General features: G+C 42.2%; 1 protein-coding gene across 1 annotated transcript in view; it reads right to left on the bottom strand.

The window, feature by feature from the left end:
* NPAS3 (neuronal PAS domain protein 3) overlaps positions 1-17526 on the bottom strand; it is a 695623-nt gene that overhangs the window by 230218 nt on the left and 447879 nt on the right. Inside the window, exon 5 of the mRNA XM_040412178.1 lies at positions 6023-6112. Coding sequence (XP_040268112.1) covers positions 6023-6112 — 90 coding nt within the window. The remainder of the gene's footprint in view (positions 1-6022; positions 6113-17526) is intronic.

The following is a 17526-nucleotide window of genomic DNA, read 5'->3' as shown; positions in this document are numbered from 1 at the left end:
TACCAAAATGAGCAGGGGCGTGAACACTAGCAACCTGACCACCACCAGCATGATCCGCCACATGGTATCAAAGCACCCTAATAGGTGGGCCAAACGCCTGGGTTCACAATCAGTGTCTGCGGGTCACACCACTGCCTCCTCTTCCCCTGTGTTACGTGCTGGCCAATCCCCTGTCCAAGACGCAGGCCCGGATGCCTCCCGCCCTGCACCTGCACCTTCGCAAGCTCCATCAGCTAGCACATTCACTTCTGTGTCTCAGTGCAGCGTACATATGTCCATACCCCAGGCCTTTGAACAAAAGCGCAAATACCCAGCCACCCACCCACAGGCCATAGCAATAAATGTGCACCTTTCCAAATTGCTGGCCCTGGAAATGTTGCCATTTTGGCTTGTAGACACTGAGGCTTTCCGCAGCCTGATGGCGGCAGCCGTCCCTTGTTACTCAGTCCCCAGCCGCCACTATCTTTCCCGGTGTGCTGTCCCCGCCTTACACCAGCATGTGTCCTGTAACATCACCCATGCCCTGACCAACGCAGTTATTGGGAAGGTCCACTTAACAACTGACACATGGACAAGTGCTTTTGGCCAGGGACGCTACATTTCCCTTATGGCACACTGGGTGAACGTTGTGTAGGCTGGGAGCCAGTCGTACCCTGGGATGGCACAGGTGCTACCGACGCCAAAGATTGCGGGCCCTACTTCCATCAGGATTTCTGCCACCACCTACATTAGTGGCTGCAACCCCCCTTCTCCTCATCCTCCTCCTCCACTTCTACCTCTGAATTCTCATCTTGCAGCACCAGTCAGCCATCAGTCAGTAGCTGTAAGCAGTGTAGCACTGCAGTGGGGCAGCAGCAACAGGCCGCGCTGAAACTAATTTGCTTAGGTGAAAAACAGCACACCGCCGCAGAGCTGTGGCAGGGTATAAAGGACCAGACTAAGCTGTGGCTCTCGCCACTTAACCTACAACCAGGCATACTTTTGTCTGATAATGGCCGTAACTTGGTGGCGGCTTTGGAGCTCGGCAAGCTCACACACATCCCATGCCTAGCCCACATGTTCAAATTAGTGGTTCAGCAGTTTCTCAAAACCTACCCCAATTTGCCTGAGCTACTCTGGTGAAGGTGCGTTCACGTGTGTGCCCATTCATAAAAGTTATCTACAGCTGCCGCCGGTCTGGCAACGCTGCAGCAGCGCTTGCAATTGCCAGCTCACCGACTGTTGTGTGTCGTGAACACGCGCTGGAACTCCATGTTCCACATGTTGGCCAGGCTTTGTGAGCAGCAGAGGGCAGTAGTGGAATACCAGCTGCAACATGGTCGTCGCCTTTCCAGTCAGCTTCCGCTCTTCACAAGCGACCAGTGGGCATGGATGTCTGACCTCTGTGAGGAATCAACACAGATGGTGAGTGGCAATGCCGCTGTTAGCAGCGTAACATCCAACTTCTGTGTCTACTGAAACGCTCGCTGCTCACAATGAAGGTAAGGTATGCTCTGATTATTCTGTGTTCTTTTTAGTACTAAATACTGCCCAGTTACTTCATGTAGTGAGAATTGTTAGGCATCTTGTCTATTTCCAGTGCTGACCAGCACAATTATGAATGCACACTGTCACTAAAGCTAAATTTGCAAAGTATATTTGCAAATTTGTAGCTAATATAATGCCATTAAATCGGATTTTACAAACCCCCAGTCACATGTGGCACAAAAAGCTGCCAGGCTTTAGAATCAGTGTATAATAATAAGTAATGTGTCACGAACCAGCGGCTGTGAACCCACTGTGTCACGTGTCCTACCTCCTCTAAGGTTGTTGTGAACCCCTCGATTCTTCACAATACCCCTGATGGTGGGGATAGACTTTCCCAAGGGGAACACCAGGTCGCTACCTCTTGAGGAAGATAGGTACACGAGGCAGCTGGTCCAGGCAGACCAGGAGGTACCTGAGAAAGGTACCAGAAGTACAGGCGTAGTCAGGCAGGCGGAGTCGTTACCAAGTGCAGGACCGAAGGTTGAGGCAGAGGCGTACTCAGACAGGCAAGAGGTCAGGGCAGGCGGCACAGGTACAAGTGCTGCAAAAAAACACCAGCAAGCACGCTTGCCAGGGCTGAGATGAAACTGTGGAGCGTATCCTCAGAACCACAGCACCTACACAAACAGAGCCCAGAGCTGCAGCGGTGAATGGGAAGCTCTGGCCACAGATCACCGCTGAGCACGGCGCCCGGGACCGCGGTGGTAAGCAGGGGAACAGAGGCACACATACCCCCTTTAAATATTGCCTACTGAAGGTGTCATTGAGCAGTATGGATGAAAAGAGGCTTTACTCAGAAAGAAAAGGAACTTCTAAAGTAACACTGTTTCAGTGGTCACTCGGTCGGTCAATAGGTCTACTATTGGCATATTGCTGGATTATACTCCACTCGTGATCTCACTACTGCATTACGATAAACTCACATTGCTGGATTCTAATCTGCTATCATATTTCTGGATAACCCACCATATTGCTGGATTATAATAAAACATGCCCATTATGATATTTCTGGATTATAACCTGCTGACTATTTTACAGCAAGATTATAAGATATCACATTGCTCTTATGCAACTAGTTTATCATCACATTGCCAAATTATAACTTCACTTTCATGGGCTACTAAAAATGATGTTAAGAAATGTTCTTAATTTATGCACTAGAAAAGAGAAGCACACAGGGAGGACCACCGGGGCCGTTACCAGAAGTTGGGGTGGTCCCCTGAAACGGTTGTGTTGGAGGCACAGCACCCTGTGGAGCGTATCTATAGAACCACCACAGCGGCTGCTGTCATGCTGAACGTTAGATCCAGGAATATGTAGAAAAATTGTAATACTGTCGGTGGATCAGAAGGACCAAAGTGAGTTGAATAGAATTAGAAAATCTTTATAGGCAGGAATTATGTATTTCAGGGCCATACTGGACCCTTCATCAGATTCAAAACCAATATACATGCCAATATATATAGGGAGTACTACCATTTTTCTACATATTCCCGGTCCTAAATTGCTGAAACTGCTGAAATAAAAGTATGCCATAAAAATGACATTCAACAAATAGGAATAGTATTTTTGTATATTGGCTGATTATTTTGGGGAAATAATTTAGGAGGATGCAACAAAATTAGATCCAGTCAAATCTGTACAACACAGAAAAATGAGTTTTTATCTATTCTGTGAAAGTATCTAATTTGTCGTGATGGTTCAGAACGTGCTTTGTCCTTAAAGAAACAAACTGACCAAACACAAGAATAACAATATAATATATATAAGGTACATTACTTTATATGACTGTTTATCACAGGCTCCAATTGTTGCGCCTTACCAAGAAGCTCATTATTACTTCATATTACTATGCACACAAAGCATCTTTCAGAAAGTGGCAGACTGGCAGACTATTCCACACAACCTAATTGAAGATGGTTCTTATTTTTCCTCAGAGCAATACTCCAGAGCACTCCATGGTGTGTCAATGCATTAGAGTTAATGGAAAAACACCAAATGGCAATTATGTAAAATGACAATACAAAGAGGCAGAAGGGACTGAAATATCATCCAAATATTTGACTATAATCTGTATGTGAATAAATGCTCGTTCCTGCATAAACTGCAGAGAGGCAGGTGGGACCTATTTTGGTATTTTAGTGATATTAAAATGCACCACAGACACTTCTCTACCCACTCTTATTTAATGGGATAGGTGAGCAGACAGCAGTGACAGTGTCAGATCCCACAGCACACAGCTTTACTAGGAACAGCCAATAATAGGACACCAGGGACAAGTGGCTAACACTTTGCTGCCCTCTCCCAGGTCACACCAGGCAAAGAGCAAGAACCCACTGAGACCAAGCAAGCAGAAGGTTAAATGGGGGTAGAGCCCACAGCACCACCTTCTAGCTGCTCATCACTAGGACATAATCACAGACATATAACAGTGATGAACAAAGGGTAAAAAACAATGGGTATGTATGGATACATGGAAATGCAAGATGAAAACACAACATTCTGACAGCAATCGAAATTACTAATCTTTTAAAAAAAAAATTGCAGCGTCAGCTTTGAACTTAGCAATGTGCTAAAAAGTGCACATGGTCTATAATGAGACAATAAAGGCACATGTGAAAAAGCGGAATGCTTAAAACACCGAGGGCGCATTTATATAGCACCAAGGAGCCGACAATTGTCAGACAGGAAGCATTCCTTCCCGACAATTGCCTGCTCGTCAGTGGAGGTGAAGCGTTGAAGTTACATGCAGCGATCACCTCTACTGTGATCATTCATCCTCATACAGATTCATTGTTCCTGGACAGCAGAGAGCGGTTCACACAGCACAATCTGCTGCCCCGAAACAATGATCCCCATGTCTGCACTAACAAGCATTTCGTTCATTCATCGGTTTATGTGTGGCACCTTTACATGGGCGAATGATCAGGAATGAGCGTTGGTATGAACGTTCGTTCCAGATGATCGGCCAAAACACTGGGCTGTGTAAAAACGTATTGAGTGGAAACACAGGAGTACCACAATGGGGTTTTACATAAGACAGTGGTTATTTTCTGGACCAAACTTTTTGTTCATAGTTACACGGGTTGAAAAAAGACATAGGTCCATCAAGTTCAACCTTCAACAATTCTTAAAGGGGGTAGTCTCATTTCAGACAATGGTCGCATTGGTACTCATTAGTGCCATTATTGCCAGGCCAGTAAATGCCATGCAGACACACATTTTGTTCTGAGGTTTAAGTTAGCAAATTTCCTTGTCAGTAAAATCGCAGTAATTGAATTATACTCCTGCTATTCTCATTTTCTGACCCATAGTTCAACATATGAATATTCATCTTTGGGGTTTCCCCATGGAAAAAGGTTTAGGAAACCGTACCACAGACCTTACTGGCTCCATACTTAATAAAATGATAATCTGCAGCCTCATGAATATTAATTCAGCCCAGAACACATAGGCCCCTTTCACACAGGCGAGAATTCCACGCGGGTGCAATGCGTGAGGTGAACGCATTGCACCTGCACTGAATCCGGATCCATTGACTTCAATGGGGCTGTTCAGATGAGCGGCGATTTTCACACATCACTTGTGCATTGAGTGAAAATTGCAGCATGTTTTATATTCTGCGTTTTTCACATAACGCAGGCCCCATAGGAATGAATGGGGATGCGTGAAAATCGCAAGCATCCGCAAGCAAGTGTGGTTGCTAGGAGATGATGTTAGTAAATTGATAAAAGTCAATTTACTGTATTATTTTCCCTGATAACATGGTTATAAAGGAAAATAATAGCATTCCTAATACAGAATGCAAAGTAAAAAGTGGCTTGAGGGATAAATAAATAAATTAATTAACTCACCTCATCCTGTTGTTCGCGCAGCCGACACCTTCTTCTTTCTTCATCTTTCAAGACCTGCAAAATGACCTTTGATGCTGTAATCGCTCTCACCACGTGGTGAGCGCAGTGACGTCAGCGCAGGTCCTGCTGAATGAAGATAGAAGATTTCTGACGTCACTGCGCTCACCACGTGGTGAGAGCGATTACATCATCTAAGGTCCTTTTGCAGGTCTTGAAAGATGAAGAAAGAAGACGAGGCCGGCTTCAGTGAAAAAGTCCGGGTTCGGGTCTGGGTACCACATTGAGTTTTTTATGACGCGCATGCAAAACGCATTGCACCCGTGCGATAAAAACTGAACATCGGAACGCAATCGCAGTCAAAACTGACTGCAATTGCATGCCTACTTGTGTGGTTTTCCCGCAATGCACCAGGACGCATCCGGAGCAAACCCGGGATGCCCGTGTGAAAAAGGCCATAGGTGGCATAGGTGACAGATCCATAGTTGCAGATTACAGTAAATAATTACTATTACTTTTATGCACTTGGTAACTGTAATGTTTCATATGCACTTCCCATTTTTTGCTAAAATAAATAAATAAAAAGAATTTGACAGGTAGGTTGTGATGCTCTAAGCGTGAAGAGACAGATGAGGGACACTCACCTGAGACAAGCCAAGGTAGATGGACACAGTCTCCGAAATGTACAAAAATTTTCCTTCCTGGTTTAGTGCAAATACAAATCCGTCCAGAGACTGCAGGGAAAAGAACAAGAGACAGTCACAAACGGAGAGGCAGGGAGGAAACAGGCAGGAAAACAGGAAGGAGACAGCCAAACAGAGGAAAAGAACGGGGAATTGTGGTACACAAAAGGAAAGTACAGTTATACAGAGACAATGCACACAGTCGCTGGAGGAGCAAAGACAGTAATACATAGAGAGACAAATGCATAAAACCATTAAGCTGAAAATGAAATTTTAGACAGTTCTGCACATAATCAGAAGAGGGAGCACAAGCAGAGAGAATGCACAAAACTGCTGAACATATTAGCAATTAGATCAGATTCTGATGCAGGGGCAAACCAGACTCCAACAAAAAGCACATATAGATTAAAGGTGTTGTGTGAGATAATTAAGAATCTCAGACATCCCCTACACTGTCATACATAATATACTCGCCCCTTTCTCACCGTTGTCTGTGCTGCTCCCGCGCTATTCCTGTTGCTGTTTGTTTTCAAACAGCAGAGGTGACATGCCTGGATATGGCACGTGACCACTGCAGCCAATTACTGTCCTCAGCAGTCTACAGCAGAGAACAGTGACAGGCACATCACCAACTACTGTGTGACTATATCCAATCCCTGTCCTCTGATGTAGACAACTGAGGGATTGGCTGTAGTGCTCATGTGCCATTGCCGCTGCTGTTTGGAGTACTGAAGGAATGCTGCAGGACAACAATGCTGGGGTAAAGAGGGAGTATACTGTATGATATTTTTTGAAGATATTGCAGGGGCTGTCTTAATAATCTTTAAATTATCTTTATTTACCTTGGACAATCTATTCCTTTTAAAATACATTTTTGGCAATATGACTACCATTACAGTTCCTATAGGAGTTGTTCCTCAGCTTTGCTAGTCTTGGAAAGCAAAGTACCTCTAGTTATACAGTGATATAACTACTGTTTTCTACACTGAGCTATAAGTATGCAAATTGGCCATTCAGAGATCTAGGACTGCGGTAAAAAGTCCTTCGAAGAAACCTATGCACACTGTGCTATGACAGCCTTACAAACCCTGTCATCACCACTAATCCATCCGAGAGCAGGGAGATTGTCTCAGACTAGAAAAAAGAGCAGCTGGCCGCCATTTCAAGTGAACGCAAAGAGAACATAAAATCGGCTCATCCATGGCAAAATGAATACAAGTAAGGGCCCCATATAATTTGACTATGCATTCCCTCTGTTACGTACAGGATAAAATGGAGGCTTGCTTTAATAGTAAGACCCCTTTTCGCACAAGCTAGTTTCCTGCGCAGGTGCAGTGCGTGAAGTGAACCCACACTGAATCCTGACCCATTCATTTCTATGGGTCTGTGCACATGAGCGTTGTTGTCATGCATCAGTTCTGCGTTGCGTGAGAATCGCAGCATGTTCTATATTCAGTGTTTTTCATGCAGCCCTGGCCCCATAGAAGTGAATGGGGCTACAGGGAAAAACGCACTTCATCCAGACGGCTGCTAGGAGATGTTGTTTGTAAATCTTCTGGGCTTTTTTTTTCATGCATGTGACCTCACCCATGCGGGGAAAAAACAAACGCTGAACGCAATTGCAGAATGAATTGACTGAATGCATCCTGACACAATCCGTATCGTTCGTGTGAAAGAGGCCTTACGAGCAGATATGGAAAAGTCAATATGAAGATCTGTCTAATGATCTTTTCATCTGTAGGCCTGTAACCATGACAAGTGGACATTCATAAGGGCTACAAGAAAGAACAGTATGAAACTTCTGGCACTTAGTGCTGAGAACATATGGGTAAAACATCTTTATAGACTTTATATGGGGAATTAAGGTGTAACAGTGATATTCTATCCAAAACTGGATTTCTCTTTTAATATCTTAACACGTTAAGTTCCCAGGACGAGAATGCTCGTCCTAAAGGGCCGGTACTTAGTGCCCCAGGACCAACATTCTCGTCCTGCTGTCCTTCCTCCCCCCGTGTGCGGTGCTGCATCCACCAGCATCAGTGATAACGCTGATGCTGGTGGATTAACCCCTCATATGCCGTGATCAGCGCTGACCACGGCATATGGGAGATTTGCGCTCCCTCACCTCATCCCTCGGGTCCACGTGCTGCTGTGGCGGGGACTCAATGGTTGCCATGACAGCCCCAAGCCATTCCAGGGCTTGTGGCCCAGCATGTACGGAGGCCTAAGAGGCCCAGCCCACAGGCTGGGTCTCCTAGGCAACTGTTAGCGGCTTACAGTGTAATAAACTAACAGTTCAATACAGCACAATACAGATGTATTGTGCTGCATTGAAACAGGAATCAGACCCTGTAATGTAGAAGTCCCAGAGTGGGACAAATAATAAAGTGAAAAAAAAAGTTTAAAAAAATAAAGTTTGACGAAAAAAAATTTAAGTTTCAAGTAAAAAAAAAAAAGCGTCCTTTTCCCAAAATAAAGTTAACATTTTGGGAAAAGGACATGACTTAACCCCTCAGGTGAACACCGTCACAAAAATAAAAAATAAAAACTGTGCTAAAAAAGCTATTTTTTTGTCAACTTACATCACTAAAAGTGCAACACCAAGCGATCAAAAAGGCGTATGCCCCCCAAAATAGTACCAATCTAACCGTCACCTTATCCCACAAAAAAAGGCCCTACCTAAGACAATAGCCTAAAAAATAAAAACAACTATAGCTCTCAGACTATGGAGACACTAAAACATGATTTATTTGTTTAAAAAAAAAAAAAAACTGTGTCAAAAGCCATATTTTTGTCAACTTACATCACAAAAAGTGTAATAGCAAGTGATCAAAAATTCATATACACCCCAAAATAGTGCCAATCAAAGCATCATCTCATCCTGCAAAAAATGAGCTCCTAACAAAGACAATCGCCCAAAAAATAAAAAAAAATATGGCTCTCAGACTATGGAGACACTAAAACATGATTTTTTTTTTGGGTTTCAAAAATCATAATATTGTGTAAAACTTAAATAAATAAAAAAAAAGTATACATATTAGTATACATGATAGGAATTACCGCATCCGTAGCAACCTGCTCTATAAAAATATCACTTGACTTAACCCCTCAGGTGGAAACTGTAAAAATTAATTTAAAAAGCGTGTCAAAAATGCCATTTTATGTCACCTTACATCACAAAAAGTGTAATGCAAAGCGATCAAAAAGTCATATGCACCCTAAAATAGTACCAATCAAACCGTCATCTCATACTGAAAAAAATGAGACCCTACATAAGACAGTCACTCAAAACTTTTTTTAAAACTATGGCTTTCAAAATATGGAGATACTAAAAAAAATATTTTTTTTTTCAAAAATGCTTTATTATGTAAAACTGAGACAAACAACCAAAAAGAGTTTTGTGTCATATTTGGCATTGTCGCGTCCGTAACAACCTGCTCTAGAAAAATACCACATGATCTAACCTGTTAGATGAACACTGTAAATAATAAAAAATAAAAATGGTGCCTCAGAAAAAGTGTAATATAGAGCAACCAAAAATCATATGTACCCTAAAACAGTACCAACAAAACTGCCACCTTTCCAAAATGGGGTAATTTTTTCGAGTTTCTATTCTAGGGGGGCTTTAAATGTGACATGGCAGCTTAAAATTATTCCAGTGAAATCTGCCTTCCAAAAACCATATGGCGTTCCTTTCCTTCTGCGCCCTGCCATGTGGCCGTACAGCAGTTTACGACCACATATGGGGTGTTTCTGTAAACTACAGAATCAGGGCAATAAAGTTTTGTTTGGCTTGATTTGTTAGTGGAAAAAAATGATTAAAATGGAAAATCTGCCAAAAAAGTGAAATTCTGAAATTGAATCTCCATTTTCCATTAATTCTTGTGGAACACCTAAAGGGTTAACAAAGTTTGTAAAATCAGTTTTGAATACCTTGAGGGGTGTAGTTTCTAACATGGGGTCATTTCTGGGTGGTTTCTATTATGTAAGCCTCACAAAGTGACGTCAGACCTGAACTGGTCCTTAAAAAGTGGGTTTTGGAAATTTTCTGAAAAATTTCAAGATTTGCTTCTAAACTTCCAAAGCCTTCTAACATCCACAACAAATAAAATGGCATTCACAAAATGATCTAAACATGAGGTAGACATATGGGAATGTAAAGTAATAACTCATTTTGGAGTTATTACTGTCTATTATAAAAGTAGAGAAATTGATATTTGGAAATTTGCTACATTTTTCAAATTTTTGTTAAATTTTGTATTTTTTTTATAAATAAAAATTATTATTTTTTTACTCAATTTTAATACTATCATGAAGTACAATATGTGACGAGAAAACATTCTCAGAATGGCCTGGATAACTAAAAGCATTTTAAAGTTATTACCACATAAAGTGACACGTCAGATTTGCAAAAAATAGCTGGTCTTTAAGGTGAAAAATGACAAGGTCCTTAAGGGGTTAAAGTGTACCCCTTGTGAAAAAAATAAAATAGGAAAATAAATAAGAGCTTTACAGCGCACTTATATCCTAATGTTCAGGCATGCTCAACCTGCGGCCCTCCAGCTGCTAAACTACAACTCCCAGCATGCCTGAACAGCCTACAGCTATCAGCCTACAATAGGGCATTGTGGGAGTTGTAGTTTTACAACAGCTGGAGAGCCACAGGTTGAGCATGCCTGCTAATGTACAATGCCTTTCTAAAGCCCAATCCCTCAGTACTTTGATTCACCGCTAGAATCAGCACCACAGCTGCTGTCATCACAGGACCGGGAAGAATGAAGTTCCATCTACAGTATCTAATATCTATCTATCTAATAATTCCAAAAAACGAGGCAGCACACCGACATCAAGTGAAACAGGTGGTGACCCTATTTATTCCCAGGCTGGGAATATTGCCTGGGAATAAATAGGGTCACCACCTGTTTCACTTGATGTCGGTGTGCTGCCTCGTTTTTTGGAATTATCGAGGAGTGGAAGATTTACCTATCTTCCCTGAGGAATTGCACCCTATCTAAGTCCATCTAAGGCCTCTTTCACACGGGCGTCGCGTGTGAGGGCTGGATAGGATGCGGGTGCGAGTGGAAAGCGTTTTAATGCGTTTTGAACGCATGTGAGAAAAACCAGCATGTTTGGTACCCAGACCCGAACCCCTACATCTCTATTTTACTAAACATTCTGTATTCAGAATGCTATTATTTTCCCTTATAACCATGTTATAAAGGAAAATAATAATGATCAGGTCCCCATCCTGATCATCTCCTAGCAACCATGCGTGAAAATCGCACCGCATTCGCACTTTCTTGCGGATGCTTGCGATTTTCACGCAGCCCCATTCACTTCTATGGGGCCTGCATTGCGTGAAAAATGCACAATATAGAGCATGCTGCGATTTTGACGCAACGCACAAGTGATGCATGATAATCACCACTCATGTGCACAGCCCCATAGAAATGAATGGGTCCGGATTCGGTGCGGGTGCAATACGTTCACCTCACGCATCGCATCCGCGCGGAAAACTCGCCCGTGTGAAAGAGGCCTAAGTGTGCTGCTACTCTATTTGTTTTTGTTCTATCTATCTCATATCTATCTATCTATCTATCTATCTATCTATCTATCTATCTCATATCTATCTATCTATCTATCTATCTCATATCTATCTATCTATCTCATATCTATTCTATCTATCTAAAAAGAGTAGTCCATGACACTTCCACAAGTACAGTAAAATAAAGATGTGACTTTATTCACCAAAGCAACGTTTCGGTCCGCACACTGGAACCTTTCTCAAGCTTCAGTGTGCGGACTGAAACGTTGCTTTGGTGAATAAAGTCACATCTTTATTTTGTATATCTTGTGGAAGTGCCGTAGACTACTCTTTTTATGTTCTTGGAGACTGGATAGCTCCTACAACAGCTGGCACCCAACCTTTACTTGATTTGTTGTGCTGCTCACAAGCTTGGAATTATTTTGGTATCTATCTATCTAATGTATCAGCAAGGAGGAAGCAGACAGCTGGAGTAAGGCTACATTCACATCAGCGTTATGCTGTACGGTTTTGAGATATGGCAGGAGATCTCGAAACCACAGCAAAACGTTTGAGTTCATATAATTCAACTGGCTGCATCCGTTCAGAACAGATCCAGTTGTATTATATGAAAATGAAGAAAATAGAAAACAGAAAAGAAACTGTTGATGTGAAAGTAGCCTAATACAAGTCTCCTACATCTCCTATATTGAATTGAAAAGCTGCTGTTGCCTGCAAGAGAATGAGGCTAGCAAACAGCATATAGCACTCATTTATTAATTCTAGATTTCTTGATTTTCTTTTTTAACACAACTGCATATCTATGAATACAAGCTATCAAAGAAATTAATATTTGTATCATCATTTTAAAATAGTTTTTCCAATGTGAATTTTCATATGCTTGACAAATGTTTTTCTCCTGTATTTGTGCCTAGAAATGCTAGTCCATTTCACAAAATAATCAAGGTCAATGGTGACTAGCATAAAAATGCTGATGAAAAGCACCATTTATCATTCATGCACATTTTCAGTTCGACTTGCAATCATTTTCACCAACGTAGGTATCATTTATGATTTGGTTCAAAACACAGCAGCGAGGCATTAACACTTTCAAACTTGTCTTAGTCACAGGTATATTCACCGAATATCTACAGAAAGGTCTCACGTTTGGAGGTGACTTCCTCAACCTTAATCCTTCACAAGCAGCAAATAAATGTATCAAATTCTTGCAGGAAATATTTGACACAGTATTTTGTGTGCTACAGGTGTCTTCAAATACCTCAGCCCAACAATCGTCATTACTGGTTACGTTACCATATTATTCCATAATTAATGTAAAAAATGAAATCACACATCATACAGAACATGACAATCTCTTTCTACAAAGCTAGAACCAGCCCTGTACCTCACATGGGTCCAGAGATCTTCCCATTTATTGCTCCAATTGTTATGCTAGATTCATATCAAGCAGACAGCTTCAGGGGTGTGTACTTTCTGCTGCAGCCTAGGGGGTGTGACCTTTCTGCTGAAGCTCTCTCCCTATCACAGTTCAGGGGGCAGTTTAAGGATGAAACTGAGCATGTGCGGCCTTCTCAGTGAGTCAGACAACAACAAAATAAGAAAGAAAAAAACAAACAGCAGGTAGCGCAATGCAGATACATTTTATTGAATACTAGCAGAAGGACCCGGCTTCACATGGGTATATTTCATCTATTTTATTTCATCTTTGTGTGTGTCGTTAAAAGATATCGACAGTATCCCCCATAACAGTGACCTCTACAACACCCCGCCCCTTTAACAGTGAACTCCACAGTTCCCCACCCCTTAACACTGATCCCCCACAGTGCCCTGCCACTTTAAAATGGGACCTCTACAATAGCCCATGCCCTTAACTTTGACCTTCACAGCAGCCCGCCCCTTTAACAGTGAGTTTAGCACCACCCCACTCCCTTGACAGTGACCTTCTCAGGGACCTACCCCCTTAACAGTGACCTCCACACTTAACAGTGACTTTCACAGTATGCAGCTGCCTTAACAGTGAACTCTACAGTCCCCCACTCCTTAACACTGATCCCCCACAGTGCCCCGCCACTTTAAAATTGGACCTCTACAGCAGCCCATTGCCTTAACTTTGACCTTCACAGCAGCCCGCCCCTTTAACAGTGAGTTTCACAGCACCCCACTCCCTTGACAGTAACCTCCTCAGGGGCCCGCCCCCTTAACAGTGACCTCCACAGTACGCGGCTGCCTTAACAGTGACCTCACAGTACCCCGCTGCCTTAACAGTGACCTCCACAGTACCCCGCTGCCTTAACAGTGAACTCACAGTACCCTGCTGCCTTAACAGTGACCTCCACAGCAGTTGCCCCTTTAATAGTGGCCCCTGCCCCCTTAACAGTGACCTCCACAGTGTCCGCCCCTTTAACAGTAGCCTCCACAGCAGCCTGTCCACTTAACAGTAACATCCATAGTGAACGCCTCTTTAACAGTGACCTCCACAGCGCCCTGCCCCTTTAATGGTAGGGCTACACGATGACATATGTCACGCAACATTTTGTCTCAACAATTTTTATAATGATAGGCTATGGTGTCGCACTGCTACATGTGACATACTGCGACTGCGACATGACAGTCACAAAAAATCCATCCAAGATGGATTTTTCTGTGAATGTCGCGTCGCAGCATGTCACAAGTCGTGCGACACCATAGCCTATCATTATAAAAATTGGTGCGACACATGTAACAGTGTAGTTGTGCCCTATGTGTAGTGCAACTTATTGTCGCACGACACATGTCGTCGTGTAGCCCTAGCCTAAAGCTGACCTACAGCAGTGAAGAAAAATGGCTGGGTTGTTATGGAGACCTGGAGTAAAACTGTGTGTATGTGGAGACTAAGGGCCTGCGAGCTTCTATTGGCTGATAAGGGACATGTGACTGTGTGTATGGCAGTTGGGATATGAAGAGAAAGACTTGCAGGCTTGTATTGGCTAATGCAGGTCATTTGTTTTGAATATCTCAGAAACGGTACGTCCTAGAGAGCTGAGACCGGTCTAAAACCTTCCCGGACACCTGATGTACCTGCGTGCCAAATTTGGTGAAGATAGGTCCAGTCGTTTGGTCGCGCGTAAAGAACAGACAGACCGACGTCGGGACAGACAGAAACTCGGCATGTTACCTCCACAGTATTCTTTCCCAGATAGTAAGTGATATGTGTACCAAGTTTAGCAGAGATTGATCGATGAGTTTTTGAGTTACAGAGAAATATGTGTGTAGCAAAAACAGTTGGAGCATACAAACTCCATGCAGCTTCTGTGTAGGGGCGTATGACCGCCACAAAATTTCTTTCCAGGTAGCAAGGGATGTGTATACCAAGTTTCGTTGAAATCGATGGTTGGGTTTTTGAGTGATCGCGGAACATACACACACACACACACACACACATGTCCTTCTTTATATATATAGATCTCAATATACACCAATATATGACTCACAGAAGTGAGTACTCGTGCCAAGCCTGCACGTAAGATGAAACACCAAAGAAAAAAAGGCCAGCACAGAAATGAATATATAATTAATCTTTATTATGGTCTCAAACCGGGACCGGAGGTAAAAATACAGATAAAATACAATACTATGATGGATGGGAGACACACAGGAAGAAAAAGACCAACACCACTGGTAATGAGCATATAAATAAAATGTATATATGTCAATTAGATATCAAAGCAAATGGAATCATATAGATATACATAGTGTATAGATGAATAAAAAAGCCAGATATCTAAAACAGCCAATACAAACGGATGAAAAATCCAAAAGACAGTACAGGGATAGATAAAGTGCAAAGTGCCAAAATGCAAGTACATGAATCAGATTAGTGAAACATCCGTATAAAGACTAATGACATATAATACCTGAGTGGTGAACTGGATAGCCCCAACGCACGTTTCGCGTTAGCTTCTTCAGGGGACACACACCTTGTCCCCTGAAGAAGCTAACGCGAAACGTGCGTTGGGGCTATCCAGTTCACCACTCAGGTATTATATGTCATTAGTCTTTATACGGATGTTTCACTAATATGATTCATGTACTTGCATTTTGGCACTTTGCACTTTATCTATCCCTGTACTGTCTTTTGGATTTTTCATCCGCTTGTATTATCCATGACTTTGCCTGTTTTAGATATCTGGCTTTTTTATTCATCTATACCGGGGATCAGCAACCTCCGGCACTCCAGCTGTTGTGAAACTACCACTCCCAGCATGCTCTTTCCACTTGTGTGGGAGTTTAGAGAGCAGCCAAGCAAGTGTGCATGATGGGAGATGTAGTTTCACAACACCTGGAGTGCCGGAGGTTGCTGACCCCTGATCTATACACTATGTATATCTATATGATTCCATTTGCTTTGATATCTAATTGACATATATACATTTTATTTATATGCTCATTACCAGTGGTGTTGGTCTTTTTCTTCCTGTGTGTCTCCCATCCATCATAGCATTGTATTTTATCAGTATTTTTACCTCCGGTCCCGGTTTGAGACCATAATAAAGATTAATTATATATTCATTTCTGTGCTGGCCTTTTTTTCTTTGGTGTTTCATATATAGATCTCAGTGGCTATAATAAATGTTTAATTACATGCAATTAAAAAGTATTCAGATCCAGATGCTGGTTTGAAAACTGTACAGTAGATTATTTTTCATGGGACAACCCCTTTAAGATCCCCTTGTTTTCGCTGGGTATGGCCAAAAATCTAATGATGCTGATGAAGAGAAACACCTATATACTTACATGGGATACAAATACAAATGTTTAGATGAGCTGTGCTACAATGTAACTGCAGAACTTCTAGGGAAGGAGAAGGATTAGAACCCATGCTATGCTATGTGTGACTACTAGTGCTGATCTAGCACCGTAGTGCTCGGGTGTTTGGGCCAAACACATGGGGATGTTCAGGTGTTCGACCGAGCACCCGAGTATAATGGAAGTCAATGAAAGAACCCGAGCATTAATAACGGTTATGGAGCACACACCAGATAATCGACTGACAATCTCTACACCAACTGGATATATGTTCATACATCCATTTTTACTTTTTATTATTTTTATTTTATCTCTTTTTACTTTATTCTATTTTTATTCATATTTCTATCTTCAGTTCCATTATTTTCCTTATTACCAGGCAAATTCAGGTGACCAAACATGGGGAATAACCCAGGGGAATACCAATCAACAATCCTCCAATCTAATAATCCCACACATAAATGTAATTTAATCTATTCATGTATGTATCTATCGAACAATTCATTTATTCATCTATTCATTCTTCTCTTTAGGGCCTTTCCCATTGGAGTGTACATTTATACACGTATCCATTATTTATCTATTTATTTTATTTATTTGTGAATGGTTCTGAACGTACTTGTGTCTATAAGGAATTCATATATCTTTGTGTATACACACACACTTTTTACAAGTATACTGTATGTATGTTGTTTGGGGGAATATCCTTTATGTATACCCATCTCTTTCTTCCACCCCTCTTCAACAGGCCAATAGATTAAGTGGGAAATATATATTATTTATTATATATATTTTTTTAATATATTCATTTTATTTTCACCGGTTGGACGTCCCACTGCCCCGGGTGGCACCACTATATGGCCCCTGAGGTCTTGCAGACATCACGTTGGGGTGCCTGTGCATTCCTGGAATGCACCTCTGCCTTGCGATGCGCTCCACTGGCCCGCATTTAGTGGTGCGTCCCGTTGTGGTGACGCACTTCCGGTTGTGATGCGTTCCACGGAAGGAACGCAATTCCGGTCCCCGTCCATATGGACCGGAAGTCATTGACTCCAGCAGCCCTGATGCACCCGCAGCTATTCTAGCCTTCAAATAATCTTTTTACATCCAGCAATACCACCTATTAATTTCAGTC

Source organism: Bufo bufo, chromosome 11 (genome assembly GCF_905171765.1).
Source record: "Bufo bufo chromosome 11, aBufBuf1.1, whole genome shotgun sequence".
NCBI lineage: Eukaryota > Metazoa > Chordata > Amphibia > Anura > Bufonidae > Bufo > Bufo bufo.
The sequence above is the reverse complement of the archived record's forward strand: the minus strand, read 5'-3'. Positions and strand labels throughout refer to the sequence as shown.